The following is a 27,319-nucleotide window of genomic DNA, read 5'->3' on the forward strand; positions in this document are numbered from 1 at the left end:
GGTTCCATCCCTAACTGGGAAACTGAGATCCCACAAACCATGCAAAAAAAAAAAAAAATCTGTTTCTACAACCCATATTTGCAAGCTCTCTGAAGTTTAAATTGTCAACTAGTTCACTAGAAGTTACTTCGATTATTTTAGAGTAAAAAAACCCCAAATTTATATTATTTCTTCTATCCTTACAATTTTTGTACCAGTCTACACAAATCCTTACATAGCTATAGAACCAAAGATGATTAAATATACACTGGATGGAGTAAGGTACTAGGTTGTCTGTTATCCTAAAGACTTATCTACTTTCATATATTACGAATGGATACTAGTATAACATTAGTATTTATGACAATGCTAGACACCTAATAAACACTGTTATATAAACATTACCAGCCTAGTACAGGCCTCACTTTTTTTTTTTTAATCAAAATCCTACTTCCTATGGTATGTTTTGAAACAAGAACTGAAATGAAACTGCACAGATTTAGAAAAACTAAAAGCCAAATGAACAAACCACGCCATCAAATCACTCAAGTCCAACCTGTAGGTCCTGAGAAGTTCTCAAACAGCAATTCAGAGCCTTCCATGCTCCTTCACACTCCTGCCTATTTAAGTCTGCTCTCTGCTTGGAAAGCCGAGTCCTTCCTTTAGCCCTTGACCTGGTCTACCTAGCCTTCAATGTCTGGTGTGGCAAGACCTCAGGGCTCAGTCCATACAGTTCTCTCATCAATAAAACTCTATGGCCCTGGGAGTTCTCTGGTGGCCTAGTGGTTAAGATCCTGGGCTTTCACTGCCATGGCCCAGGTTCAATCCCTGGTCAGGAAACTGAGACACTGCAAGCTGTGTGGCACGGTCAAAAAAAAGAAAACTTGTGGCCCTTACTGTTCAGTACCACACCACTCAAATATTAGGATAGACGTGGACAATTAATAAGATGACTACACCATAACTAGGTAAGTACATAATAAATATAATATTACACAAACTATAGTCAGTTTGGAGTTTACTCATGAGCTATGATTTATCTCAAGAGCTAAATTTCTATTTCTAAAAATCTTGAAGCAGAAAATGTGGTGTGGAAGGAAAAGCGATAACTTCTATAAATATCTAGATTTGAATCCAGGTTCTAACTACTTCCTTGAGCAAGTCACTGACCCTCACTGAGTCTCAGCCTGCTTTTGTATGAAGGAATATTATTTCTGTACTTCACAGATTATACTTGCTATTTTGTTAAACTATGTTTATTGGTTAATATATGTATCTTCCTAGGAGGCAATCTTTTGCCTGGAAAATCCCATGGATGGAGGAGCCTGGTAGGCTGCAGTCCATAGGGTCGCTAAGAGTCAGACATGACTGAGCGGCTTCACTTTCACTTTTCACTTTCATGCATTGGAGCAGGAAATGGCAACCCACTCCAGAGTTCTTGCCTGAAGAATCCCAGGGACAGGGGAGCCTGGTGGGCTGCCGTCTATGGGGTCACACAGAGTCAGACACGACTGAAGTGACTTAGCAGCAGCAGCAGCAGCAGGAGGCAATAAACTATTTGAGGGAAACAGAACGTTATTTGTATTTACCTTTCTATTACCAGGCCTAAGGAACACAGGAACTACTGAACAAATTTACAAATTTTAATTTTTCTCTATTCATTTCATTAATATTTATTTTTCTTCTCCAAATAAAGGGCAAAAATCACATATAGCAATTATTTCTGTATCACCACAACATCTAAAACAGAGATGTATAACAGACACTGGAAGTCTCATTGATATTAACTTCAGGTCAAAGTTAACAGTAACAGGGTTGATCAGAACAGCATACAGCTCTCAGAGGACTTTGATACTTTACTTACAATGAGATACAATTTAGGGGAGAGGGATTGGATTATGCAATGGTCTTCTTAAAACATAAATGCTTATAAGAATTAGCAAGACAAATTTAATGAAAAAAAACTCAACAGAGTTACTATGGTCAACAGATAGGAACTCTAAGATTCTCTATAGTGTCATTTGCTTGATTACCTGGAACCAACAGAAATTTGTGAAACTGCTTTTGAGCAGATATGAAAAGACATATAGTATATTCCAGGATCTTCTCTAAATGCACAGCAGAGAAGTCATTCCATTTTATGTTTACTGCCAACTATTTTTGAGACAAATATAACTTATATGATTAAAGGTTGAGAAGTCAATGAAAAGATGACTTTATATTTTTCCATTTATTCATTGAGCCAAAAATATTATTGGGCGCCTGCTATATGGCAGGTACTGCAATAGGTGCTAAGGATACAATGGTAAGATCGTTCCTCTTTCTGTCCTTTGGGCTCAGAGTTAGCCCTGTGCTGTCCAACACGGTGCCCACTAGCCACATACGACTGCCAAGCATCTGAAATGAGGCTAGTCCAGACTGAGTTATGTTTTAACTGTAAAATACTCCCTGGATTTAACAGACTTAGTATCCAAAAATGAATGTAAAGTTACTAATTTTTATATCTGAATATAGGTTAAGTGATATTTTTGATCTCCTGATCAAATAAAAATTAAGATTAATGTCACCTGTTTTTTACTTTTTTCATAAGGCTACTAGAAAATTTAAAATTTCATGGCTCACCTAATATTTATATCAAAAGCACTGGTCTAGTTCAATTGCTGGCTTCTGTAAATAATGACATTATCTATGCAAATTAAACTGCTGAGTTAGGAACATCTGATCGATGTTTGATAAACATTAAACATCCCGTCAAGAAGTCCTAGGGCTGGGAGTGAAGAGCTAACTATTCTTTCTCTCTAGTCAGTAACTAAAGATTTCTTTGGGTCTGGGGTCAAAAGAACTATACACTTAAAGTTGTCACAGATGCAACAGGGTTACAACTGAGCTATATTGCTTTTCAAGAAGACTGAAACAATGTATATACCCAGCAATAGTGTATAGAAGTGCTTATTTCTTCATGCCCTCTTCAACCTTTTTAGTTTGTGCCAATCTAATGGGTGAAAGTGAAGTCGCCCAGTCGGTTCCGACACTTTGTGACCCCCGTGGACTGCAGCCCCCCAGGCTCCTCCATCCATGGGATTTTCCAGGCAAGAGTACTGGAGTGGGGTGCCATTTCCTTCTCCAGGGGATCCTCCCGACTCAGGGATTGAACCCGGGTCTCCCGCATTGTGGGCAGACACTTTACCCTCTAAGCCACCAGGGAAGCCCAATCTGATGGGTATCAGACCAATTTGCATTTCCCTGATTATCAGCCCATTTGTACTTCTTCTTTGGGGAACTGCCTGATCATATATCCTTTGTCCACTTTCTTATCTACTGTATTGTCTTCTCACAGATTTGCAGAAATTATTTATTCTATTTCTTTCTTTCGGCCTACTCTGGTCTTTTAATTTTGTTTATGGTATTTTTTAACATATGGAAGTTTTTGTACAATTGAATCTCTCAATCTTTTAAGGCTCCTCCTTTGCAACAACAGCAACAAAAGGCTCATTTGCTTTACATCTTACATTATAAGATTCCTCGTGCCCTTGTGCTCCTGTCGAGTCGCATCTGACTCTTTACGATCCCATGGACTGTAGCCCACCAGGCTCCTCTGTCCGTGGAACTTTCCAGGCAAGAATACTGGAGTGGGTTGCCATTTCCTACTCCAGGGATCTTCTTGAGCCAGGGATTAAACCTGCATTTCTTGCACTGGCAGGCAGGATTCTTTTACTACTGTGCTACCTGGAAAGCGTAATTATAAGATTACTATTTTCATTTCTAATAATTTTTAGTTTTGGTTTTTCATATTCAGAACCTGAATACATTCAAAACATATTTTTGTATATTTTGAGGTAGGGCACTAATATTTCTCACAAAATGGATAGGGTGTTGTCCCTGAATCCCTTATGGAAAGCTATCCCTCCAACACTGAACTGAAAAGCTGTCTTTGAAGCTAGAGTAGTGTGTGCATGCCAATCACTTCAGTCATGTCCAACTGTACCATTACCCTTAGTCTTTATTGAATACTACACTGACAAGTTCTAGAGTAGAATTAGGAAAATCTCAATATCCAGGTCTAATCACCATGGACACAAAATCTATTGCTCTTTAAGAATGCATACAATCAACAAAGACTCCACACACTCTTAAATGCAAAAACTTGTAAACAGAATATAATATTTTAGCTTAATAAGCCTATCACTTACAAGATGAAGCCACCTCTTGATGTGCTATGAAACATTTGTGGTAAAGTCATTAAAAAAAAAATTGAGACCTTTACTTCTAAAAGCATTAACTAGTTATAAATATATAGCCTAAAGGATGAATTCAGTTTTAACTGGTTGCAGTTGTGTTCAGTCGTGTCCAACTCTTTGTGACACCATGGACTGCAGCACACCAGGCTTCCCTGTCCTTCACCATCTCCCAGAGCTTGCTCAAATTCGTGTCCATTGAGTCCGTGATGACATCCAACCAATTTAACTGGTTACTTCTTTCCAAATATAAAGCCTACCATTACCATTATCTGAGAAGACGGGTCTTCTGTTGTACACTTGGAAGCCTGGACTGTGCCAGCTGGCTCCCACCCCTGACTGGTAGGCAGGCCTTTTTACTACTCCCAGAGTCCAAGCTGCTCAGGCAAAGGCCATCCATCAACAGCAGCACACAGTATTCTTGGTTATGTAAGTGTCTCGTACTGCAGGGCTTCCATACCCTGTGTAAGACTTATATATAAGATCTGGCCTCTAAGAGCAGAGTAATCTTAAGTCTAAATTGGCAGCAATAAAAAACTTGGTCTGACAGACACTGGTGCTGCCATGAGTTCGTTTCAAGTGCTGAGCAAAGCGTACTTGTGATAGCTGTCACTACATACTGGCCTGGGTTTCTGGGCTCTGTTCAGTCCCGCTATTTATTAATACCTGTACCATTACTACACTGTTTTAATTACGACAACTCTGAAGTATCTTAACATCTAATGGGACAAATTCCCTGCTGTTACTCTTTTTCAAAACTTCTCAGCTACTTTTCTCCATGTACTCTTATACTGGGTTTTAGAATCAGTATGTTAAAATCTATGAGGCCCCTTGGGCAGATACCATCGTATCCAGGTGATCAAAGTTCACATCACCAGTAATGGGATAAATTAACAGCACATGCAATGAAATGAACACAATATTACTTCAGTTGGTCTTCCAGCCCCAAACGTATAAGCTGAATGTAATCATCAAAAAACATGAGAAACCCAAACTGAAGGACATACTCCAATATGACTAGCCTGTACTGTTCAAGAATATCAATGTTAAGGCTAAAGATACATGAGATCTGAATGCAACACGTGATCGGGGATTCTATTTTACTATAAAGGACATTTTTGGAAGAACTGACAAAATCCCAAAATGAGGTCTGTAAATCTGATAATAGTGTTAATTCAGCCCATTATTTATAGTGTTAATTTCTCAGTTTTAATACTTGTTCTGCAATTACATAAGAGAGTATCTGTTTTCCAGGAACAGACACCAAAATATTTAGGGGTAAAGGAGTATTGTGTCTGCAGCTCAATCTCAAATGATTCAAACAGAAAAACAATATGTATATACATATGTATTACAGATAGAGAGGGGAGAAGGGAGAAGAAAAAGAAAGGGAGCAGGATAAAGCAAATGTGATCAAATGCTAACATCTGCGGGATCCAGGTAAAGAATACAGGAAAATTTTATCATTCTTTTAACTGTTCTGTAAGTCTGAAATTATATAAAAAGAATGTAATCTCTAGCCATTTATCCTCATCTTTTTGTATCATCAGTATGCTTTCATTGTTTTCTTGTTTTCTTTCCTATGTTAAAATTTTCTGTACAACTGTAAATAGACATCTTCTATTTTTTAATTCAGTTCAGTTGCTCAGTCATGTCCGACTCTGCAACCTCAAGAACTGCAGCACGCCAGGCTTCTCTGTCCATCCCCAACTCCGGGAGCTTGCTCAAACTCATGTCCATTGAGTCGGTGATGCCATCCAACCATCTCATCCTGTCATCCCCTTCTCCTCCTGCTTCAATCTTGCCCAGCATCAGGGTCTTTTCCAGTGAGTTCTTCACATCAGGTGGCCAAAGTATTAGAGCTTCAGCTTCAGCATCAGTCCTTCCAATGAGTATTCAGGACTGATTGCCTTTAGGATTGACTGGTTTGATTTTTTAATTGGTTAATATATGGTCTGTAGCCCACCAGGCTCCTCTGTCCATGGGATTTCCCAGGCAAGAATACTGGAGTGGGTTGCTATTTCCTTCTCCAGGGGATCTTCCCAACCCAGGGATAGAACCCAGGTCTCCCACATTTCAGGTGGATTCTTTACTGTCTGAGCCACCAGGAAAGCCCTCAGGCAATTGTTAATATACAAGAAAGTAATTCATCTTTAAAGTCTAAATTTTATCTAACTAATTTTCTAAATTCTAGTATTAGTTATCATTAGTTAATTATCTTGAATTTTATAGTAGATAATCATCCTGTTATTAATGGCAATTTGCAGCTCTTTCTAATATACATACCTTTTTTTTCCTCCATCTTTTATTGTATTGGCTGAAACCTTCAGAACAAGGTTGAATGGTGGAGATGACAATGGGCACTTCTGTCTTGGTTTTCACTTTTTCAGAGGATACTGGTAATGTTTCACCATTATATATGAAATTTGCAATTGGTTTCTTATATAGTCTATCAATAAAACAAACTTTCTTTTATTCCTGGATGTCTACAGATTTTTTTGATTTAAAAGTCTTATTAAAATGTATATATAGAAAAGGGCAGATATCATAACCAGGAATGAGTATGATTTAAAAGTCATTATTAAAATGTATATATAGAAAAGGGCAGATATCATAAGAGTATAGTTTGATGGATTTTAATAAAATGAATACAGAGTATCAAATTTTATTAAATGTGTTGATAACAGAAAAATCAAATTGTTTCTTTTAACCTTTTAAAGTACTATGTTCCACAGATAAACCCAATTTGATCTTGATTTTCTTTATATTACCCCTGCCATCTTATATACATATATACATACATATATATATATACAGTTTTTTTTAAATCTGTCATTCTTTCTTATTGTTCCATTTTCCCACTTACCTAATCTTACTGAAATAATCAAGGTTTCTTTTTTCCTCAGTTGAGCTACATACTATTACCCCCTAATATTCTTTAAAAACCCATAAGTTTGTATTTCTATAACAATACTAAGAGTAAACGAGGCCTGGAAAGAAACTTGGCTATTAACGGTGGTTACTTCTGGGAAGGGGAATAAGGTGAGGAGTAAAGATGTGAAATGGCATCTTGCTTTTTTAAGTTCTTTTATTGAGAAATATAAGACATGTATGTCAAATATAAGACATACATAATTATAAATGTATAGTTTAACAAATTTATCAGAAAGGTAACATGGAACCATCATCTAGGTCCAAAAATAGAATATTGCCAGCACACAGATGCCCCCCTTACCTGCCCCTTTTGATTACAACTCTCTCCATCCCATTGGCTTCACTTTTAGAGAAAATCTATTTCCTAACATTTTACAGCAATCATAAAACTTGCTTTCTTTTAACAGCCTGATTATACCTAAGTATGAACCTCTAAACAGTCCTGTTTATTTTGGCCTAGTTTTAAAGTGTATTTGTATAGAATAATACAGCATGTTTTCTTTCTGGGATCTTTCATTCACTATTGTGTTTCTGAGATACATCCATGTTGCTGGGCTTAGAGGTGGTCTGTTCATTTCCACTGCCAAATAGTGTATGTCTTTGTATGAATACATACCACAATTTACCCAGTCTATGTTGCGTGAATGGACATTTGGCTTGTTCAAATCAGTGGTTCTTAATGTTGCTATAAACACTTCCGTACATGTTTTCAGGTGTATAGAGATCTATATTTGTTGGCTGTAAATGTAGTAATGGAATTTCTGAAGTCATAAGCTACGAAAATCTTTACTAGATAAGGCCTGTTTACAAATTATTTAGTATTAATGTCTTCAGTCTTTTAAATTTAGCATTCTTGTAGACCTAATTCACCATGGTTTTAATATGCATTTATCTCATTACTAATGAGGTAGAGCACCTTCTTGTTTACTGGCCAACTGGATTAATCCTTTCAGGAAGTGCCTGCTCCAGCCTTTTATACATTCTTGTACTGAGATGTCTTTTTCTGATTGATTTGTACAAATTTGTTATATATGCTTGAGATACGGACATTCATTTTTCACCCTATATATTTCCATATTAAATTTTAATAAGCATACATTATACCTATAAATCCTAAAACAAAAAATTATAAGATCTTTAGTAGTTTTACTTTCTCCCTAGTTTATTTAAATCATCTGAAATGTTAGAGAATATTTCATATATATATATACACACACACACATACATACATACACATGCATATATATTTTTTATTATTCTGTATATTTAGAAATCTTTTGTTATCAATTATACCAGGTTTCACAGTCCCTGTATTTCAATGTAACTCTAAAGTTTTACTGTGTTTTTTGCACATCACCACTTCTTGTGCCCAAATCTTCCCCTTTCTTGGATTTGTTTTCCATTTTACTGGGAATACCTCTTCAGGTAATTTTCTCAAAAAAGGTGTTTCCCATACTTTCAGAGTATTTTGACCCCTATTTAAACATTCAAATATTAGTGAGGCTGGGTACAGTTCTGTGTTCAAAATAATTTTCCCTCAGAACACTGAAGGCACTTATTTTCTAGAAAACTATACTATACCCCAAACCAGTCTGATTCTTAATCTTAAGTCTTTCTATGTAGCCTGTTTTCCATCTTTGGAATCATAAGTAGCTCGGTAATGTACAGATAGATGCTTTTTGCTTTTACATTTCTCTAGCTTGTTCCCTGGTAGGCTCTTTATACTTGAAGATTCAGTCTTTCTTCAGCACAGGGAAATATTCTTTAATTCTTTATATTTTCTCTTTCACTGTCTTTCCATATGTACCTCTATAAAATGAATACTGGATCACTTAGATCTATCCTAATAGCATAATTTTCCTCATGTACTTTCTCTTTTTGTCCTGTTGCTTTATGGTCTGTAAATTTCCCCTACTTTAGTTTTGTAAAAATTGGTCTCAAGTCTGTGTACTATTTGAGTTGGACACAACTGAACGACCTCACTTTCACTTTTCAGTTTCATGCACTGGAGAAGGAATGGCAACCCACTCCAGTGTTCTTGCCTGGAGAATCCCAGGGACGGGGGAGCCTGGTGGGCTGCCGTCTATGGGGTCACACAGAGTCAGACACAACTGAAGCGACTTAGCAGCAGCAGCAGCTGTGTACTATTTAACTAACTGCATTTTATTTCAGCAATCAAATTTCAATTGGAACTAAATCTTTAACCACTCCTTTTTTTCTGCACAGCAGTTATATTTTTATTTGTAAACCCAATTTTCTCTTGATTCTGAGGGAACCTGCTGTGATCAGAACTTCCTCAAGTTCCATTCTGTTTCCTTGGTATCTCTATTTCCATAGTCAGCTGTTTCATTTATTCAGCTTACTAATCTTTTTTCAGGTTTTGTTGTTGTCCAGTCGCTCAGTAGTGTCTGACTCTTTGTGACCCAACTGAGCATCCCAGGTTCAGCAGCACTCCAGGTTCCTCTGCCCTCTGCTATTTCCCAGAGTTTGCTCAAATTCATGTCCATTGAGTTGGTGATGCTATCTACCCATCTCATCCTCTGCCACCCCCTTCTCCTTTTGCCTTCTACATCTTTCTCAGCATCAGGGTCTTTCCCAATAAGTCTGCTCTTCAAAATAACAGATTTCTTCTACAGTTATATTACTCCGTCTCCAAACTTCCAAATGGGAGATATGTTTGACTGTGGGTCTCTGCAGGTATGTGGTATACTCACAGACAGGTTTCTCTTTAGAAGTGGAGAAAAAAAAACAGTTTTTCCAAAATATTTTGATGGTACAGTCATTTAACATACCTCAGTCTTCAGTGGTGCTCACTTTCTTCTCCCACATTCCGTCCACCTCATCCAATCTGTTGTGGAGATCCACTACCTAAAGCTCTGCTTTGCGTTCACACTCTCCAATCCCAGGTCCACTGTCTGCTCAATCCCCCCTCCAACAAATCCCCTACTTTGCTTGAAGAACTGTCCTCAGAGCAAAAGCCACTGCTCTTCCTCGCTGGCTCAATGGTAAAGAATCTGCCTGCCAATGCAGGAGGTGCCGGTTTGATCCCAGGGTGGGGAAGGTCCCCTGGAAAAGGAAATGGCAACCCACTCCAGTATTTTTTTCTTGGGAAATCCCATGGACAGAAGAACCTGGCAGGCTATAGTCCACGGGGTGGCAAAGAGTTATGTTTAGTTATGTGACTAAACAACAACAATAACAAAGCCATTGCCAGGGAGGGAGAGAAGAAGTAGAGGAAATAAAAGTTTTGAAGGCAGTCTCTTAATTATTTGCCCTGATGTTCCATTTTCCCCCAACCTTCTCCTTCCTCCTACACCTGCTGGTTCTAGGCTTAGAGTTTCAGGAAAGAAGTTCCATTAAGCAATTCTCTTTCAGCATGCAGCAGGAGTATCTACTTGGGGTTGCATTTTATTCTGTTCTGGTTTCTCAATCATTATAATTCCAACTGTTTTCTATTACCCTGAAATTCCACCAATTTTCTGGTATTATAACAATAGCAAGAATGACAGCAGCTACCATTAAGTCGATACTGGCTGAATGTAAAAGCTCTTGAGTGCTTTGCACATATTACCTCTCTTGATACTCACAGCAACCCTAGGAAGCTGGTATCATTATCATTATCCTAATTTTGCAGATGAGGAAATTGAGGTTAAAAAAAAAAAAGAATAAGCAACTTGCCCAAAGTCACACAGTTGGTAAAAGCCAGAGCCTGGATTCAGACAAGAGTAATCTGGCTTCAAAGCCTCCCTTTACTGTTTTTCAATACAATTATGATTCATTCTTTTTTATATGTCTGTTTTGTAATTTTCAGTAATATATGAGAAGTATGGGAGAGGAAATGGGTATAATCAGACCATCATTTTGCAATGAAAACACAGTCTTCACTACACTGATATTATTTTCACACTACTTTTTACATGGGTAGAAAATATCTTTTAGAAAAGATACAGGATCTAGTGAAGGAATCTAGTGACAGAAAATGAGTACCATGAAACTGTTTCATCAGAATCAAAAGAGGTAATGTGTAGGAGTCCCAAAATGAGAGGCTTAAAAGTGGCAATTTCAAGAGTATAGATAACTTAAAAAAAAAAACTAAGAAAACACTAAACTGCATTTTCATATTCTCAGCAACTCATTAGTTTGCTGTCACTATCACCAGAAGGAAGTAAAAAATGTACTAAAATTTTAGTCCCATCCTATTCTCTTGACAGCAGCTTTACAAATAACAAATTCAACTCAAATACATGTGATACACCTACCACATGCACTGTGCTACAAACTGAAGATAAAGAAATGAAAGGCAGTGTTCCACTGTCCCTGCCCTTACAGAGCTTACAGTCTACGGCAGGCACAAAACAAGTAAACACATGACTGTAACTCAGTGTGATCAGTATTATGATACAGGCAGCTACACAGAGGGTGCAATCAAAACAAAGAGGCAGGCTTCCAAAGAGGTTTCCCTAGAAATAACTCTTAGACTGAGTGTCCAAGGACATGCTTTTATTGGTTTGGGAAGTTTAAACTGAATTTATTATCCTTTCCCTCAACCTGCCCTTCCATCCATCTAATACAACACCTGGTAAAGAGAAAACGGTCCACACAGAAAGCTGACGCTTTCTTGGCTTTTCCCTCCTCCTCTTCAAGTGGTCACTGAGTCTCATCTAATTCCACTTCATTACATTTTAAATCCATTACCTACTCTCTAGTCCTACTATATATAACTACCTTAGTTGAAATCTCCATCATTTCTCACCTTGATAACTCTAGCAACCTTGTAACTGGTCTTCCAATTAAATCTCTTTGCTAGTTAAATAAACTGATCCTAAAAACTCCTCAGGGACGGTGCCCAACTTGATCTGGACCTTCTCCAGCTTCTATCCGCACTCTTTCCCACTCTGCTCAACTCCCTACAGTTCCTCTGAAAGACCGTACTCTGTTCTGCCTAACTGCTTCTACTCAAGCTGCTTGGTCCCCATGAGGTGAGATGTTCCAACCCTGCCCTGTTAACACCTACTCAGACTGCTTGTGTATCTCTTCTGAAAAGGCATCCTGATGACTTCCCTTCCTCTGTCCTTCCCACATGTTGAGTCAGGTACCTCTTCTTGCGCTCCCACACCATACTACCTCATCAGGACATTTACCACAAAGAATTACACGTTCAAATTATTCTGTAATTATGTCTTTACCTGATTCTCTAGTATCTAGATGACTGAGATAGCACAGAACCTGTTACCCAGGAGGCAATCAAAAAATACTGGAAGAATGAAAGCATGAATGAACGAACAAGGTTAGTTAAGTCTGTGAAATCTGATGAGATAACAGAAGGAGATAATGGAGAGGACAGAACATTGGAGTAATACCCATCTTTAGTGAGCAGAAAGAGAAGAAGCTAGTATAGGAAACGGAATGAACAATCAAAGAGGTTGGAAGAAAACATCTCAGATTGTACATCAAAGTATAACCCAAAAAGAGAGAAAAATTTAAGAAGGTGCAGGTGGTCAACAGATCAAACACTACAAACAGGTCAAAGGTGAGAAATAAGACAAGGCCCTGCATCAGGGGCGGCCACTGGGGGGTCCTGATGTTGCTGGTGCTGAGTTTAGTCCCCTCAATCTTCTCAGCACAGTCAGTCCATCTTCCTCAGCCATTTTTTGAGGCAATTTAGGGCTTACAAAAATAACCAAAGGTATGAAACTTACCTGTACTAATCTCTTTTTTCTGTGATTAAAACATTGGAAAAGAGAGAATATACGAAAGAAAATAAAATCCCACCAACCAGACAAAATGTTATTTCACCATTTCCTCTGTTTTTTTATGTTTATATTTGTACAAAATTAATATTATATTGAATTTTATATCCTAATTACATAATTGCTTAATTATACTTAAGTTTAGTCAGCCCGTTAGCTTTCTCATTATAAATCAATAAATTAGTATTTTAATCTTTTAAATAGGAAAAAGAAAAATTATGTTATAGAATTAGATGTACTGCTTGGCCACATGTACACAATGGTTTTTTGTGGGTTTTTTGGGGTCACATAACACTAAAATTACCTCTTAGTTTCTATTAATACAATTATTTTTGCTAGAAGATAGCATAGCAGGAATTCCCTGGTGGTCCGGTGGTTATGACTAGGTGCCTTCACTTCCATGGCCCAGGTTCAATCCCTGGTCGGGGAACTAAAATCCCACAAGCCATGCAGTGCAGCCAAAAAACAAAAGAAAAGAAAAAGAGAATTCTTAAAAAAGGTAGCATAGCACCCTCCGTATCTTATCTTGACCTATTTATTATTTCATGATCTGGAGCTTGGCTGCTAAAAATAGATTAGGCACTAGAAACAGGAAACATCTTTAGCTGCTGCAGGACTTTTTTCTAGACTTTTTTTTAAAATAATCTCTTTAGTCAAAATTAGATAAATTGGCTTTTAAATAAGGTCTAAATTATAATATTAAGAATGTTTGTCTGAGAATTTTGTTATATCTAGAAAAATAGTGTGAACCAGAGTTTTCAACCCTCTTCTGAGATTTTCTTTTTTTCAGTAGGAATATGTTTTATTGAAAAAAAAAAAACCAGAAAGAATGAAACCTAAAAGTAAGGTTACTAGGTCAAAGGATGTGAACATTTTTAAGGCTTTTGATACATACTGCCAAATTAAATCCAGAAAGGCGGTGTTAAATTTGTACTTCCTTCAGTATATGAGTTTGGATTTCCCCATACCATTGCAACACTGAGTACTTTTATTTTTAGTCTTCGCTGACCTAACAGGCAAAAAATCTTATTATTTCAGTTATGTTTATAACAATAGTGAAACATCTGCTCATATTTATTGAGCTTTTTATTATTTTTAATTAATTGTTCACGTTCTTTTGCCTATTTTTCCAATGGGTATTTGTTTTTAAACTATTGATTTGTAAGAGCTCTTTATATATTCATGATACTAACCATTTGTTACAAATATTTCCCCCTTTTATCTTTTTATTAATGGCTTCTGACATACAAATTAACAGTCATATAAATTGTATTTCTTCCCTAAAATCATATTTAGAAAAGCATTTCCCATACCCTTATTTTATAAATTATTCAAAGTTCTTTTTAATATATTTACAGGGGAATAACACTGATATCAGTGAGATGATTTTATTTCTACCATCTAATACACATGAAGTGATTCTAACTTCCCAAAACTTATAATTACAATTCCAACAGTGCTCAATATGAAATACAGGTTTAAAATTAAAATTCTAGACTTTCCTTAATCCAATTTTAGCTGTTCAGACAATTTTTAAAAACCAGAGTTTTGAGTTAAAAAAATTCAAAGCTCCCTTTAACCCATACGAAGCACATATCTCTTGCTAGTTATCACCCACCTCTCAAAAACCTGTTAGGGATCCTTATGATGGGACAGGACTGAATGAAGCGCCTCCTAACTGGGTCCCATCGTATTTTCTTCTTACCTGTTACCACAATTATCAGCAATAAGTCAGACACATACAACACATGGCAAATAATACATAGCAACTGTAGTTAAAAAGACAGAAAAACAGGAAACAAAACAATACTTGAATACAGAAAGAAATGATGTAAAGTAGCATTTAACCCTGTTTTGGAAGTCAAAACAAAATCAAATTAATATATAAGCAGTGATGAAGGTTTTCAATTCATCCCCAAAAGAATATGAACAATTATGTGCACCATTTTTCAAAATTCTGGTTCAACAGAACATGCATTCAATAATCACCAATGCCATCTTGTGGCAAAAATTTACCAGGAGCTTTATAAACAGATCAGAAACGATGACATTTTTAAAAGTCAGTGAATGTTAAAAAGGGAGCTCTTACTAAAACTAATTTGATATAACGTAGGCTCCTGTTCTCTTCTGGGTTTGGTAATTCTTTTATCAGTTTTATGGTTAACAGGATAAAGCAATGGGCATCACTCTTTAAATATGAAATAAGCTGAACTCACTAAATTAAAATTTTATGATAGCAAACGAATAAAACAAACATTTAACATTTGACAATTCCACTGTGGGGGGAGAAAAATAAGGAAAATTTTCTATCTTCACAGGAAGCAAATTAACTGCACATTAATCCCGATTAAAACTTGTTTTCTTATAATATAGAAGAAAATGCAAAGTGTTAATGGGATAATTTTGTCTCTTCTCAAAGTTTTGATAGGTCCCAAAGATAGCTCTTATAGGCAATAAAAACAATTAACATTAGTATTGAATTTAAAGTTTACGAAGAGCTCCTATACATGTTATCTCATTTGATCCCCACAATAAGCCTGTACGGATTCAACAGTCATTTCATTAAGCACCTGCTCTGCTGTGAGCCCCAGGCTAGGCTCCACGGTAGCCAGAGAAGGCTATGACTCCTAGCCTCAATAACTCATGGTCTTCTGAGGAAGGCAGATGCCTAAACAAATAATTACATTACAGTGAGGTAACTGCTGTAATAGGGGCAATAAAAACACTTCAAGGTAGATATTATCATTTTAATTTATAAGTAAGGAAGCTAAAAAAAAAAAAAAAAAACATTAAGTGACTTAATGCCAAAGCCAGGAGTCAAGCCTGGGCAGTCTGACTCTTAATACATGCCTTCTTTCTACTACATCACACTTAACCTGTCTCAAATTCCTTAGAAAGCATATAGTTTTTTATTTTGGCAGCTGGAAATATCTTAGATGCAGCACTTGTATGTAGAGATATACAAATTCTGCGTAATGAAATGGTATTACCTGTACATGTATACTTAATATTGTGGAGGATACAGACGTGTGGGCAAAGGAAATAATTATTTATTTTGCATAGAGTTTATCTGTTAATCCTTTAAGTCTTTTAAATCAGTAGTTCCCAAATGTTGGCCTATGGACCACTGCTGGGCTAAGGTAAAGATTTACCAGAACAACACAAAATAAGAAAAATATGGACAAGGCAGTGAGTTTTTTAAATGCTAAAATGTTCCATTTAAAAATCTATCCTTTTTTCAGAAATTAGCAACTTCTGTTATTAAATATTCTTTTGTGAGATGAAGGTGATAAAAAATGGTAGCTGATTTTGTTTTTTAATATTCTTTCTTGGAAACACAGAAATTTTGCAAGCCTGTTTGTATCCCCAAACAGATACATATTTTTAAATTTATAGGTTTATGGCATCCAAAGATTGGAGAACCACAGCTTTAAATCAATACAATACTTGTCGATCACTCATAAGTCCAACATTGTAAAACCACACTATCAAAGGATACATAAGATGCACAAGAAACTTCCCTTGCCCTTAAGGAGCTTATATTCTAATTAGGAAGACAAGACAAACACATAAAACAATTAGATAGCAATACGAGACAAAATATAACAAGTGATTAGCTTAAAATTTGACATCTTTATGTATCAAAAGCATTGAAATGTACATACCCTTTGACCCAGCTATTCCACTTCTAGGAATTTATTCCTAAAGAAACAATTATATATGCATGGAAAGATGTATGGACAAAGATACTACGGTATTATTTATAATGGTAAAAAATCTGAAACACTTTTAGATTCCAATCATAGGGAGATGGTTAAGTATGCTAAGTAAACATACTTAAATATATTCACATTCTACGCACCACTAAAAAATACATACAAAAGTATTTACTAACATGAGAAGACATTCACAATATATTGCAAATGAAAGGTACAGGTACAAAATAGCAGTAGCGTATTATACCATATTAACAAAGAAAAAAGTATATATAGTCATGAAAAATTCAGGCAGGATATACATCAGATTTTAATTGTGGTTATCTTTGGGCAGTTATTAAGAGCAATTTTGTTTTCTTTTCCTAGTGCTGTCTCTATTTTCCAAGCTTTCTCATTGAATAGGTATTACTTTTGGACTAGAAGAAAAACAATACCATATTACTAATTTTTTCTGAAGCAATGATAAGAAAATACCATAAAGAAACATATCAAAGTGCTAACAGTGGTTATGATTCAGGCTGAGGATTATCACTCCTTTTATATTATCCCAAACTTCTAAGACATACATTATTTTATAGTGGAAAAATATAAAACAAATTTAGATAACAGTGAGGGAGTAATACTGAAAATTACTGAACCAAAGTTGTAATCAAAAATTCTTTTTGATGTTTTTTCAGAATTTGTCATACATCTTTGGCGTGCTTCTCTGTCAGCAACCAACATAAGTCTGTCAAAGGCACAGGCTAATATTGACTCTGCAGAGGGTTATTCAGGCGAAGTAGGCACTAACTTCAGAAGCCTTGTTTTCTTCCTTTAGCCAAAGAGCAGATAAAATGAGAAGTCAGCAACATACCAAATATATCTTTCTGATTTCAAGTAAACATATTCCTGAAATTTTGTCATTGAAGCTTTAATTTTTATATATATGAGTGTCAATCTTCATTTGTGATTGCTTCTCCTCTTCAAAACAAAAAACCATAATTTTCCAATCATTTCATCAAGATTTTATTTTTGGCTAGCTTTTAAGTTTTTCCTGTTTATTTATTGTACAATAAATATGATGTAGTCATCAATAATCAAGACAGTAGGCTGAGCACATTGCAAGCAACTCCCCTCTCCCCAAAACCTCACAAATAACACAAAAGCCATTTTAAAAAATATATAATCAAAAAAGAACAAGAAATGGTCTTAGTCAATCACTGAAAAATGAAAAGGTGACAGAATCAGCTTAAAGGAGGTTTATCACAGTCCTACACACCAAGAGTAGAGGGCTATTGCAAGTGATCTGAACAGCCCTCAGAGTTAACTAAATAAGCCCAAAGGTGAAAGCAGAAAGAACAGAAATAATTTACAGAATTTCAGCATAGCTGGTTAGGAGTCGTTGCTTCCAGATGAGAACAATGGCATCAAACTAGAAAGGTGTCACTCCCCAGGTAGGAACAATGAGTATGCAAACACTTGGATCAAAAAGACAGGACAGAGCTCTGGGTGGATATTAAATCCTAGGAAAAAGGGGACAGACATTGGAGAAGACTGGCAATTGTGTATTCCATCTCTACCCTCAGTCAGTGGAGACTCGCTGCAGTGAACAGATGTAAGATTCACAGGAAGGCTAACAAGGACTCTCAAAGAAAGACGAGTGAGCACAAAACCAAGACTCAAACATGAAAAAGGTATTAATGTTACAAAAAGAACTTACACCCAAAGAAAGAGAGCTAACAAATTGAACAGAGTAAGACCTTAGATTAGGTAAAATTACTATCCTGAGATATATCAGACAGCAATACATTTATTTAAGAAGAGATAAACTGGAACTTTTAGAAATTAAATTTTGATCATTTAACTAACAAAAAAATTAATTAAGGATGAAAAAAAAGAATAAATTAAGTTACTAGTTTAAAAGATGGAGCCAAAGAAATTCACCTGAATACAGTATAGAAGGAAAAAGAGGTGGGAAGCATTTTAATAAGATATAAAAGGAAATTGAGCAATTATTATAAAAATTCCACCTGCTTTTTTTTTGCAGAAACAGACAAGCTAATATGAAACTTCATATGGAAACACAAGGAACTCATAAAACCAAAACAATCTTGAAAAAGAAATGAACTGGCAGATATACTTCCTGGAGTCAAAGCTTACTGCAAAGACATAGTATTCAAAACTGTAGTACTGGCATAAGGATAGACATGTGTATTAATGGGCCAGAATTAAGAGAGTCTACAAGTAAATCCATATACATCTGGTCAATTGACTTGACAAGGGTGACAAGATTACTCAATGAGAAAAGCATGATCTTTTCAACAAATGGTCCTGGGACAACTAGATATACTTTCAAAACTAGAAATCTGTATAAACTCAAACTCTCACTCAATTGTGAGAGTGAAATTAAGACATTCTTAAATTTTTTTTATTATTTTTTTTGGCTGTACCGCATATCTTGTGGGATCTTAGTTCCCCAACCAGGGATCAGACCCATAACACATGCAGAGGAAACATGGAGGTTTAAGGACCACCAGGGAAGTCCCTCCCAAGACATTTTTGAATGCACAAAGACACAAAATTTTTGCTTCTCTCAAGAGTTCTAGTGAAAGAATTACTCAAAGATATTATATCTAGAATTTTTTTAAAATTCAGTAATAATCATCAAAGTAAAAGAAAAGAGTAAGCAGAGAAGTACTGACTTACTAAATAAGTGTTTTAGTAAAACAAGAGCTTACTAACATTCAAAAGTATACTCTCAGGTGATACTGACAGAAATAATTGTAAGGGTAAAAAGAAGGGTTGGGAGAAGGGTAAGTTCATGAATGGTTAAAAAAAAAGATACAGAGGGTGACTAATATAGATATTGATGAAAAATATAAACTTAAGTATTATGTAAAAATTTTAAGATGGCTTCATTCCAAACATTTAAGGCAGACACAAATGCGTATAGAGAATAGAGAATCTCATTTATGAGACTAGTAGAACCCTCATATCAAAGTCTGATAAAGATATTAAGAATCATTAAGGTCAACATCTTTTAGAAACACAGGCACAAAAATTCTAAACAAAATATTATCAAATCAAAATTACATACAGAGGATAACACATCATGACTAAGTGAAATTTGTCCCCAAAATGTGAGACTGATAAAAAATTCAAAAATCAGTATAATTTACCACAAAAACAGAATAAAGAGGAAAAACTATACAATCATCTCAATAAATGCAGAAAAAGCATTTGATAAAATTAAACACCAAGCAAACTGGGAGAAAAAAAATAACTTACGCTTACACAAAAACTTGTCCATAAATGTTCACAGATCAAAACCTGACCAACTTTCCAATGAATCAGAATGAGTAAACAAACTGTGGTTCTGTCTATACCATGGCAGACTACTCAGTACCAATCAACTATTGATGGGGGCAATAACTTGGATGGCTCTCAAGGGAATTATGCTGAATAAAAAAAGCCAGCATCAAAAGGATACATGGGAAAAAAAAAGGTTACATGATTCCACTTCTATAACATAACTGAAATGATGAAACTATACAGAGATGGAGGACAGACTAGGGGGTGCCAGAGGTTTGCCAGGAGAGGTGGCTGTGCCTGTACATGAGGGGCCCTTGTAAATGGATCTGTGCCGTATCTTGACTAGGTGGCCATGAAAATCCACACGTGACAAAATTACACAGAACTCAAAGCACGTGCATAGACACACACATGAATTAGTGCATGTAAAACTAAGGAAATCTGAGTGAAGTAAGTTGATGGTATCAATGTCAATTTCCTGGTTGTGTTACTATGTGATAGCAACAAGATATTATCATCTGGGAAACTGGATGAAGGGTATATGGATCTCTCTGAATTATTCCTTACAACTGCATGCAAATTTACAATATTCCAAGGTAAAAAGTATGAAAAATAAAAACCAGAATGAAGAAGAAAAACCTAACTATGTTGATATGGAGCAGACTGCATTCAAAATGACATATCAGAAACAAGAATGAATCAGAACTATTGACAGAGAACTCGATCTAAGAATTCTAGTTTAGATGATATGGTCGTACTGCCTCATACAATTCAATATTTATAACGAATTTCAAAAGAGAAGCAAATTAATACAGTATTCAGAATCACTGCATGGTTGTGCAGACTGCTTACTGCATGAGAACTCCATGCCAAGTGGATAAACGGGAGCTAAAGTTCAGCCTGCACTCTACTCCTAAGGTACTCACAGAACTATGCCTACCTGTGCCGTGGTACACTTTGGGCTGACAGTGACCAACTTGTTAAGTAAATTACTTCCTTTTAAACATAGGAGAAATGACATTTACTGAGTATACACTCTATTCCCAGCATGTACATACATTCAATTTTAAACATCTGTCTTTGCCTTTCAAAATAAGATCTGAACCTGTATCGATTCTGCTGTGCTGCCTGGGTACAGAGTATTTCTTAGGAGGCTTTGGTTCTGCCTCAAATCCTTCTTGAAACAAAGCAGTGTATAAATTAATACAAACCAAAATATGAGTTACAGTGCTATCCTGTGCTGTGTTCCGGTTTAGTCATGCATTATGTGTGTGTATATATGTCTGTGTGTGTGTGTGTGAAAACAACTGTATTCCTTAACAAAAATACTCTTCCAAGAACTCATTTAGTCCTTACCACAACTCAGAGACAGACAAAAATTATGATCCCAAATTTACAGATGAGGAAACTAAGACACAGAGAGATTAAGTAATTTGCCCAAGGTCACTTAGCTAAGTAAGTAAGTAAAAACTCCGGGATTCAAACCCATGCAGTCAATAATGCTCATAACCACAATTCAATTTGGCACCTGAAAAAAGTATGTGTAATAGAGATAAATACTTGTTAAATGAATGAATGAATACTGAGGCAGTAATTCTCAACCAAAGGTACACTCTCCCAACTCCTTAAACAAGTTACTCTCCTCTCCCAAGATTCTCCATTATACAGTCATTCCTCAATATCAACTGGGGATTGGTTCCAGGACCCCTTACAGATACCAAAATCCAAGGATGTTCAACTCCCTTATTCTATAAAATGGTTAAGGCTTAAGTAGGCATACAACCTACTCACACATCTTCCTGTATACTTCAAATCCTCTCTAGATTGATAATACCTAATACAATGTAAATGCTATGTAAGTAGTTGTAAATACAATGTAAATTATCTGTAAATAGTTGCCGGAGTGAAGCAGATTCAGTGTTTGCTATTTCAAACTTTTTATTTTCCCCAAATATTTTTGATTCGAGGTTGGCTGAATCCATGGATGTGGAACTCGTGGATAGAGAAAGCTAACCGCATCATTATACTGCCACTTAATTAAGAATAAAACCATAGCAAGCCATTCCTAACTACTGGAGTAACTGTTAATACTTTCCATCCGTTAGGTTTTGGGAGTCAAACACTGTGAGGAGCAACTGTGCTGGCAACTTGCAGCTCACTCTGACTCTTTTTGGGCCTTCAAGCAGCGTGCAAGCAGCTGTTGACTGCTTGCTGGTTTCTAGTGAACTTCCCAGATACAGGCAAAGGAAATGTATCTTGAGGGAGCTAACAATATTGAGGCAAAAGCATCTATTTGTTCCCCCAGACATCAGATGTTATATCTGCTGTCTTTTAACCACATTCCTTATTTATTTTAAATGCTCCCATTTTCACATGTATCTGCTTATAAGCCAACTCTATAAATAAATGGTAAATGAATGAAAATTGCTGGTTCTCGCCTTTTTGTTGCTTGCCATTTCTATTGGTCATTAAAACATACTCATTTCCCTTGCCATGCTTCATTTTTCTGTTTGCTTTCACTTTAGTCTCTTTGCTCTTCTGACATTACCCCTCTAATACATGTAGCAAAAGGTAGGCCTATCATAGATTTCTTTTATTCTATAAAAATAATCACAGCACACTGAGAGAAATCTTCAAATCTGAAGCTATTCTTTGTCATTTCAGTTTATATTATTAGTTATTCAAGTACTACTTTACTGAAAAAAATTGGGCTCGTTGGATGAGTAGTTTTGTCTTCAGAGGAGGGAGGGAGCACAGGGGGAGCTGTAACTAAACTGTTCCAAAAGGTAGCCGTGAAACCAGTGTTCATAAATGATACTATCCTTCCTTAGAAATAGTAAAAATAAAAGAGGCTAAAATTTTTACAGATTAAAAATTAATCACAAAGTACCGTAATTCATAAACTTCTGTTAGATTGAAATACTATACCCGGATCTAACAAACAAAAATTCTAGGAACACTTCTAATTTAAAATAACATCATCACAGGCTCCCAAGACTTTGAAATAAAGTTTTAAATAAAAACCCACCCTTTTGGACCAGTTTAATCTTTTGATAGGAAAGATATAACTATAAGCACATCACCAACTATATGTATACTAGATGATCTCCAAAGCTCTAAAGATTCTACCATTTTCAACAGAATCAGAAAGGCTTTAATCTTAGAACTTACCCAGTGCAATGGTTCCTGAGATGCTGGACTAGATGGTTCATTGCAAGCTTATTAAAAAATATAAAAACTGGGACTTCCCTGGTGGTCCAGTGGCTAAGACTCTGAGCTGCCAGTGCAGGGGGCCCAGGTTCGATCCCTGGTCGGGGAGCTGTATCCCACATGCTACAACTGGGACCCAGAGCAGCCAAAAAAAAAAAAAAATTAAAAAAAAAATAAAAACAAAAAGCAGATTACCAGGTCCATTCCAGTAGGTCTGGTACATTAACTTTGGTAGGGAATTGGGTTCCACTGAGACTAATAAAAATTATGGCTCTTCCCAGGAAAATGCACATATATGTTCACAACTTTACATATGATATAATCCTCTGAAGACTATCAACAGACTTGTGAATGTATAGACCCCCCAAGTTAAAAAATTAAAAAGAATTTAGACCCAGAAAGTTACAATTGTTTTCAAAGGGTAGTTAAAGGAAGAAGGAATGGATTTATTCCATATTCTACCAGAAGATACAACTGAAAAACTTTAGACCCAGAATATTATAACTGTCTTCAAAGGGTAGTATTCTACCAGAAAACATAACTGGGAGAAACTCAAAGTTGCAGCTGAATTTAAGGCAAATCTCTGTAACAATTAAAGACAACATATAATCTGACAGCTCTCTCTGCAAATAGGCAACCCATTAACTAAAGAGATCAAAATAAGCAGATCTCTTTAAATAGAGATTTTTTTTTTTTTTAATTAGAGCTATTGTGAAAAGGTTTCCACACTGGATAGAAGATAAAGCAAGATGACTTCCAAGGTCTTTTTCAATTTTAATATTTTATGATTCTAAGGCGTTTTAGAGTAGGGGAAAAGGGAAAAATTAAAAGTCATTTTTAAACTTTTTTTTACTCCTTATCTATGTTAATGTGGCTTTTTTTTAATTGAAGTATAGTTGATTTACAAAGTCGTGTTGATGTGTGCCTGTCTATAGCAAAAGGATCTGTATCAAGCATATCAAATATTTTTCTACAACCCTAAAAAATAAACTGATTAGTTTCTTTGCTAACAACTACATATCTGAATCCTAATTATACTGAAATGAAAATGTATAGTAATAATTCACCCAAGAGCTAGACTACACTGTTTGGTCTTTACTTGCTCCTGGATTTCTTGTACTCTGTAACTTGAATTTACAGAGAATAACCTCTTTCCCTAAAAACACTTCTGAGAGAGAGAGAAAAAAAAGACTACGTACTCTATGAGTATAGATGTTAGCAGACTAAATATGAAAAACAGATTTTTAAATCAAATCCTTTTGACAAAGCCTGCTGACCTAAACTTTTGCAGCCTCCCTCCTTTAAGGAACACTGAAGACGGGTAGCTCCTTACGGACACAGAGTCCATGCTATTTCTCAAGTGAAGCTGAGGAACTCCTAAGGAGAAGGAAATTCAAAAATTCCAACAGTCAAACAAGTGTACCCAGAAATGCCATTTATTATTTTTGCTATTCATTGTTTCTTGATTAAAACTAGAAAAGTGATCAGTTTTGAAAGTGAAGACACACTGTTTTCTATGAATTAACTTTGCTTTCTCTCAAGTCACCATTTTCTATTGGTAAATGCAGTGTCTTCCAAGAAAAGATCTAGAGTGACCAATGGCAATGAGAGCTTGTGGTGGACTAAATCTGGCCAAAAGCAACAAAATATTCATTAAATAATTAATTTTTTAACACTGGATTTTTTAAAAACTTAAAATTTGATATTTAGAAACAAACTATCTGAAAAATTGGTAATAATCCTGTTATGTAATAAGCAGAGAGCCAATATCTTAAATTCAACACTAAAAAAATACCAGATATGAATATGGCCAAAATACACGATTTCTAGTAAGATATTTGCATGAAGCATTATATTCAGAAATAGATATTCTTTTCTTAGAAACAAAAATTACAAAAAGTAACATTTCACAAGAACACTTGCACTGAAGTATTCTTTCTAAAAATGCACAGATAAATTTTGGACTTAAAATCAAAACTGAATAGAAAAGATTTTGTTACAGCTTTGAGAAGTTATTTTTCTCCTTGAATGCTTTCCTCAATGTTTTCCTTTGTATATGCATAGTATTTAAAGCTAAAGACATTACCTCTTTCTAAGGTACCCAATTCACATTCATTTCAGTCACTCAGTCGTATCCCGGTATCCCGACTCCTTGCGACCCCACGGACTGCAGCAGACCAGGCTTCCTGTCCATCACCAACTCTCAGAGCTTGCTCAAACTCATGTCCACTGAGTCGGTGATGCCATTCAACCATCTCATCCTCTGTCGTCCCCTTCTCCTCCTGTCTTCAGTCTTTTCCAGCATCAGGGTCTTCTCCAATGAGTCAGTTCTTTGCATCCGGTGGCCAAAGTACTGGAGTTTCAGCTTAAGCATCAGTCCTTCCAATGAATATTCAGGACTGATTTCCTTTAGGATGGACTGGTTGGATCTCCTTGCAGTCCAAGGGACTCTCAAGAGTCTTCTCCAACACCACAATTCAAAAGCATCAATTCATCAGTGCTCAGCTTTCTTTATAGTCCAACTCTCACATCCATACATGACCACTGGAAAAACCATAGCTTTGACTAGACAGACGGCAAAGTAATGTCTCCACTTTTTAACATGCTGTCTAGGTTGGTCATAGCTTTTCTTCCAAGGAGCAAGCATCTTTTAATTTCATGGCTGCAGTCACCATCTGCAGTGATTTTGGAGACCAAAACAGTGAGGCTCTCTGTTTCCATTGTTTCCCCATCTATTTGCCATGAAGTGATGGGACTGGATGCCATGATCTTCATTTTCTGAATGTTGAGTTTTAAGCCAGCTTTTTCACTCTCCTCTTTCACTCTCATCAAGAGGCTCTTTAGTTCTTCTTAGCTTTCTGCCATAAGGGTGGTATCATCTGCATATCTGAGATAATTGGTATTTCTCCCAGCAATCTTGATTCCAGCTTGTGCTTCATCCAGCCCAGCATTTCGCATGATATATTCTGCATTTAAGTTAAATAAGCAGGGTGACAATATTCAGCCTTGATGTACTCCTTTCCCGATTTGGAACCAGTCTGTTGTTCCATGCTTAGTTCTAACTGTTGCTTCTTGACCTGCATACAGATTTCTCAGGAGGCAAGTCAGGTGGTCTGGTATACCCATCTGTTGAAGAATTTTCCACAGTTTGTTGTGATCCACACAGTCAAAGGCTTTGGAAGTAGCCAATAAGGCAGAAGTAGATGTTTTGCTGGAACTCTCTTGCTTTTTCAATGATCCAATGGATGTTAGCAATTTGATCTCTGGTGTCCCTGCCTTTCCTAAATCCAGCTTGAACATCTGGAAGTTCATGGTTTACATACTGTTGAAGCCTGGCTTGGAGAATTGGGGCATTACTTTGCTAGCATGTGAGATGAGTGCAATTGTGTGGTAGTTTGAACATTCTTCGACATTGCCTTTTTCTGTGATTGGAATGAAAACTGACCTTTTCCAGTCCTGTGGCCACTGCTGAGTTTTCCAAATTTGCTGGCATATTGAGTGCAGCACTTTCACAGCATTATCTTTTAGGATTTGAAATAGCTCAACAGGAATTCCATCACCTCCACTAGCTTTGTGTGTAGTGATGCTTCCTAAGGCCCACTTGTCTTGGCATTCCAGGATGTCTGGCTCTAGGTAGGTAATCACACCATTGTGGTTATCTGGGTCATGAAGATCTTTTTTGTATAGTTCTCCTGTGTATTCTTGCCACCTCTTCTTAATATCTTCTGCTTCTGTTAGGTCCATACCATTTCTGTCCTTTATTGTGCCCATCTTTGTATGAAATGTTGCCTTGGTATCTCTAATTTCCTTGAAGAGATCTCTAGTCTTTCCCATTCTATTGTTTTCCTCTATGTCTTTGCACTGATCACTGAGGAAGGCTTTCTTATCTCTCCCTGCTATTCTTTGGAACTCTGGTATATCTTTCCTTTTCTCCTTTGCCTTTAGCTTCTCTTCTTTTCACAGCTATTTGTAAGGCCTCCTCAGACAACCACTTGACCTTTTTGAATTTCTTTTTCTTGGGGATGGTCTTGATCACTGCCTTCTGTACAATGACATGAACCTCTGTTCACAGTTCTTCAGGCACTCTGTCTATCAGATCTAATCTCTTGAGTCTATTTGTCACTTGCACTATATAATTGTAAGGGATTTGATTTAGGTCATACCTGGATGGTCTAGTAGTTTTCCCTACTTTCTTCAATCTAAG

The 27,319-nt window shown here is 36.2% G+C and overlaps 1 protein-coding gene across 3 annotated transcripts in view; it reads right to left on the reverse strand.

The window, feature by feature from the left end:
• Positions 1-27,319, reverse strand: part of KLHDC10 (kelch domain containing 10) — a 61,724-nt gene that overhangs the window by 14,688 nt on the left and 19,717 nt on the right. Inside the window, exon 2 of one of the 3 annotated variants that reach the window (XM_005679589.3) lies at positions 14,517-14,603. The exons of 1 other annotated variant lie outside the window; for it this stretch is intronic. In XM_005679589.3, the coding sequence (XP_005679646.3) occupies positions 14,517-14,603 (87 nt within the window). Of the gene's footprint in view, positions 1-6,500; positions 6,657-14,516; positions 14,604-27,319 lie in introns of those variants that run through there. One more of the 3 variants, XM_018046928.1, reaches the window with a different exon arrangement.

The sequence above is a fragment of the Capra hircus genome, chromosome 4 (genome assembly GCF_001704415.2).
Source record: "Capra hircus breed San Clemente chromosome 4, ASM170441v1, whole genome shotgun sequence".
Classification (NCBI taxonomy): Eukaryota; Metazoa; Chordata; class Mammalia; order Artiodactyla; family Bovidae; genus Capra; species Capra hircus.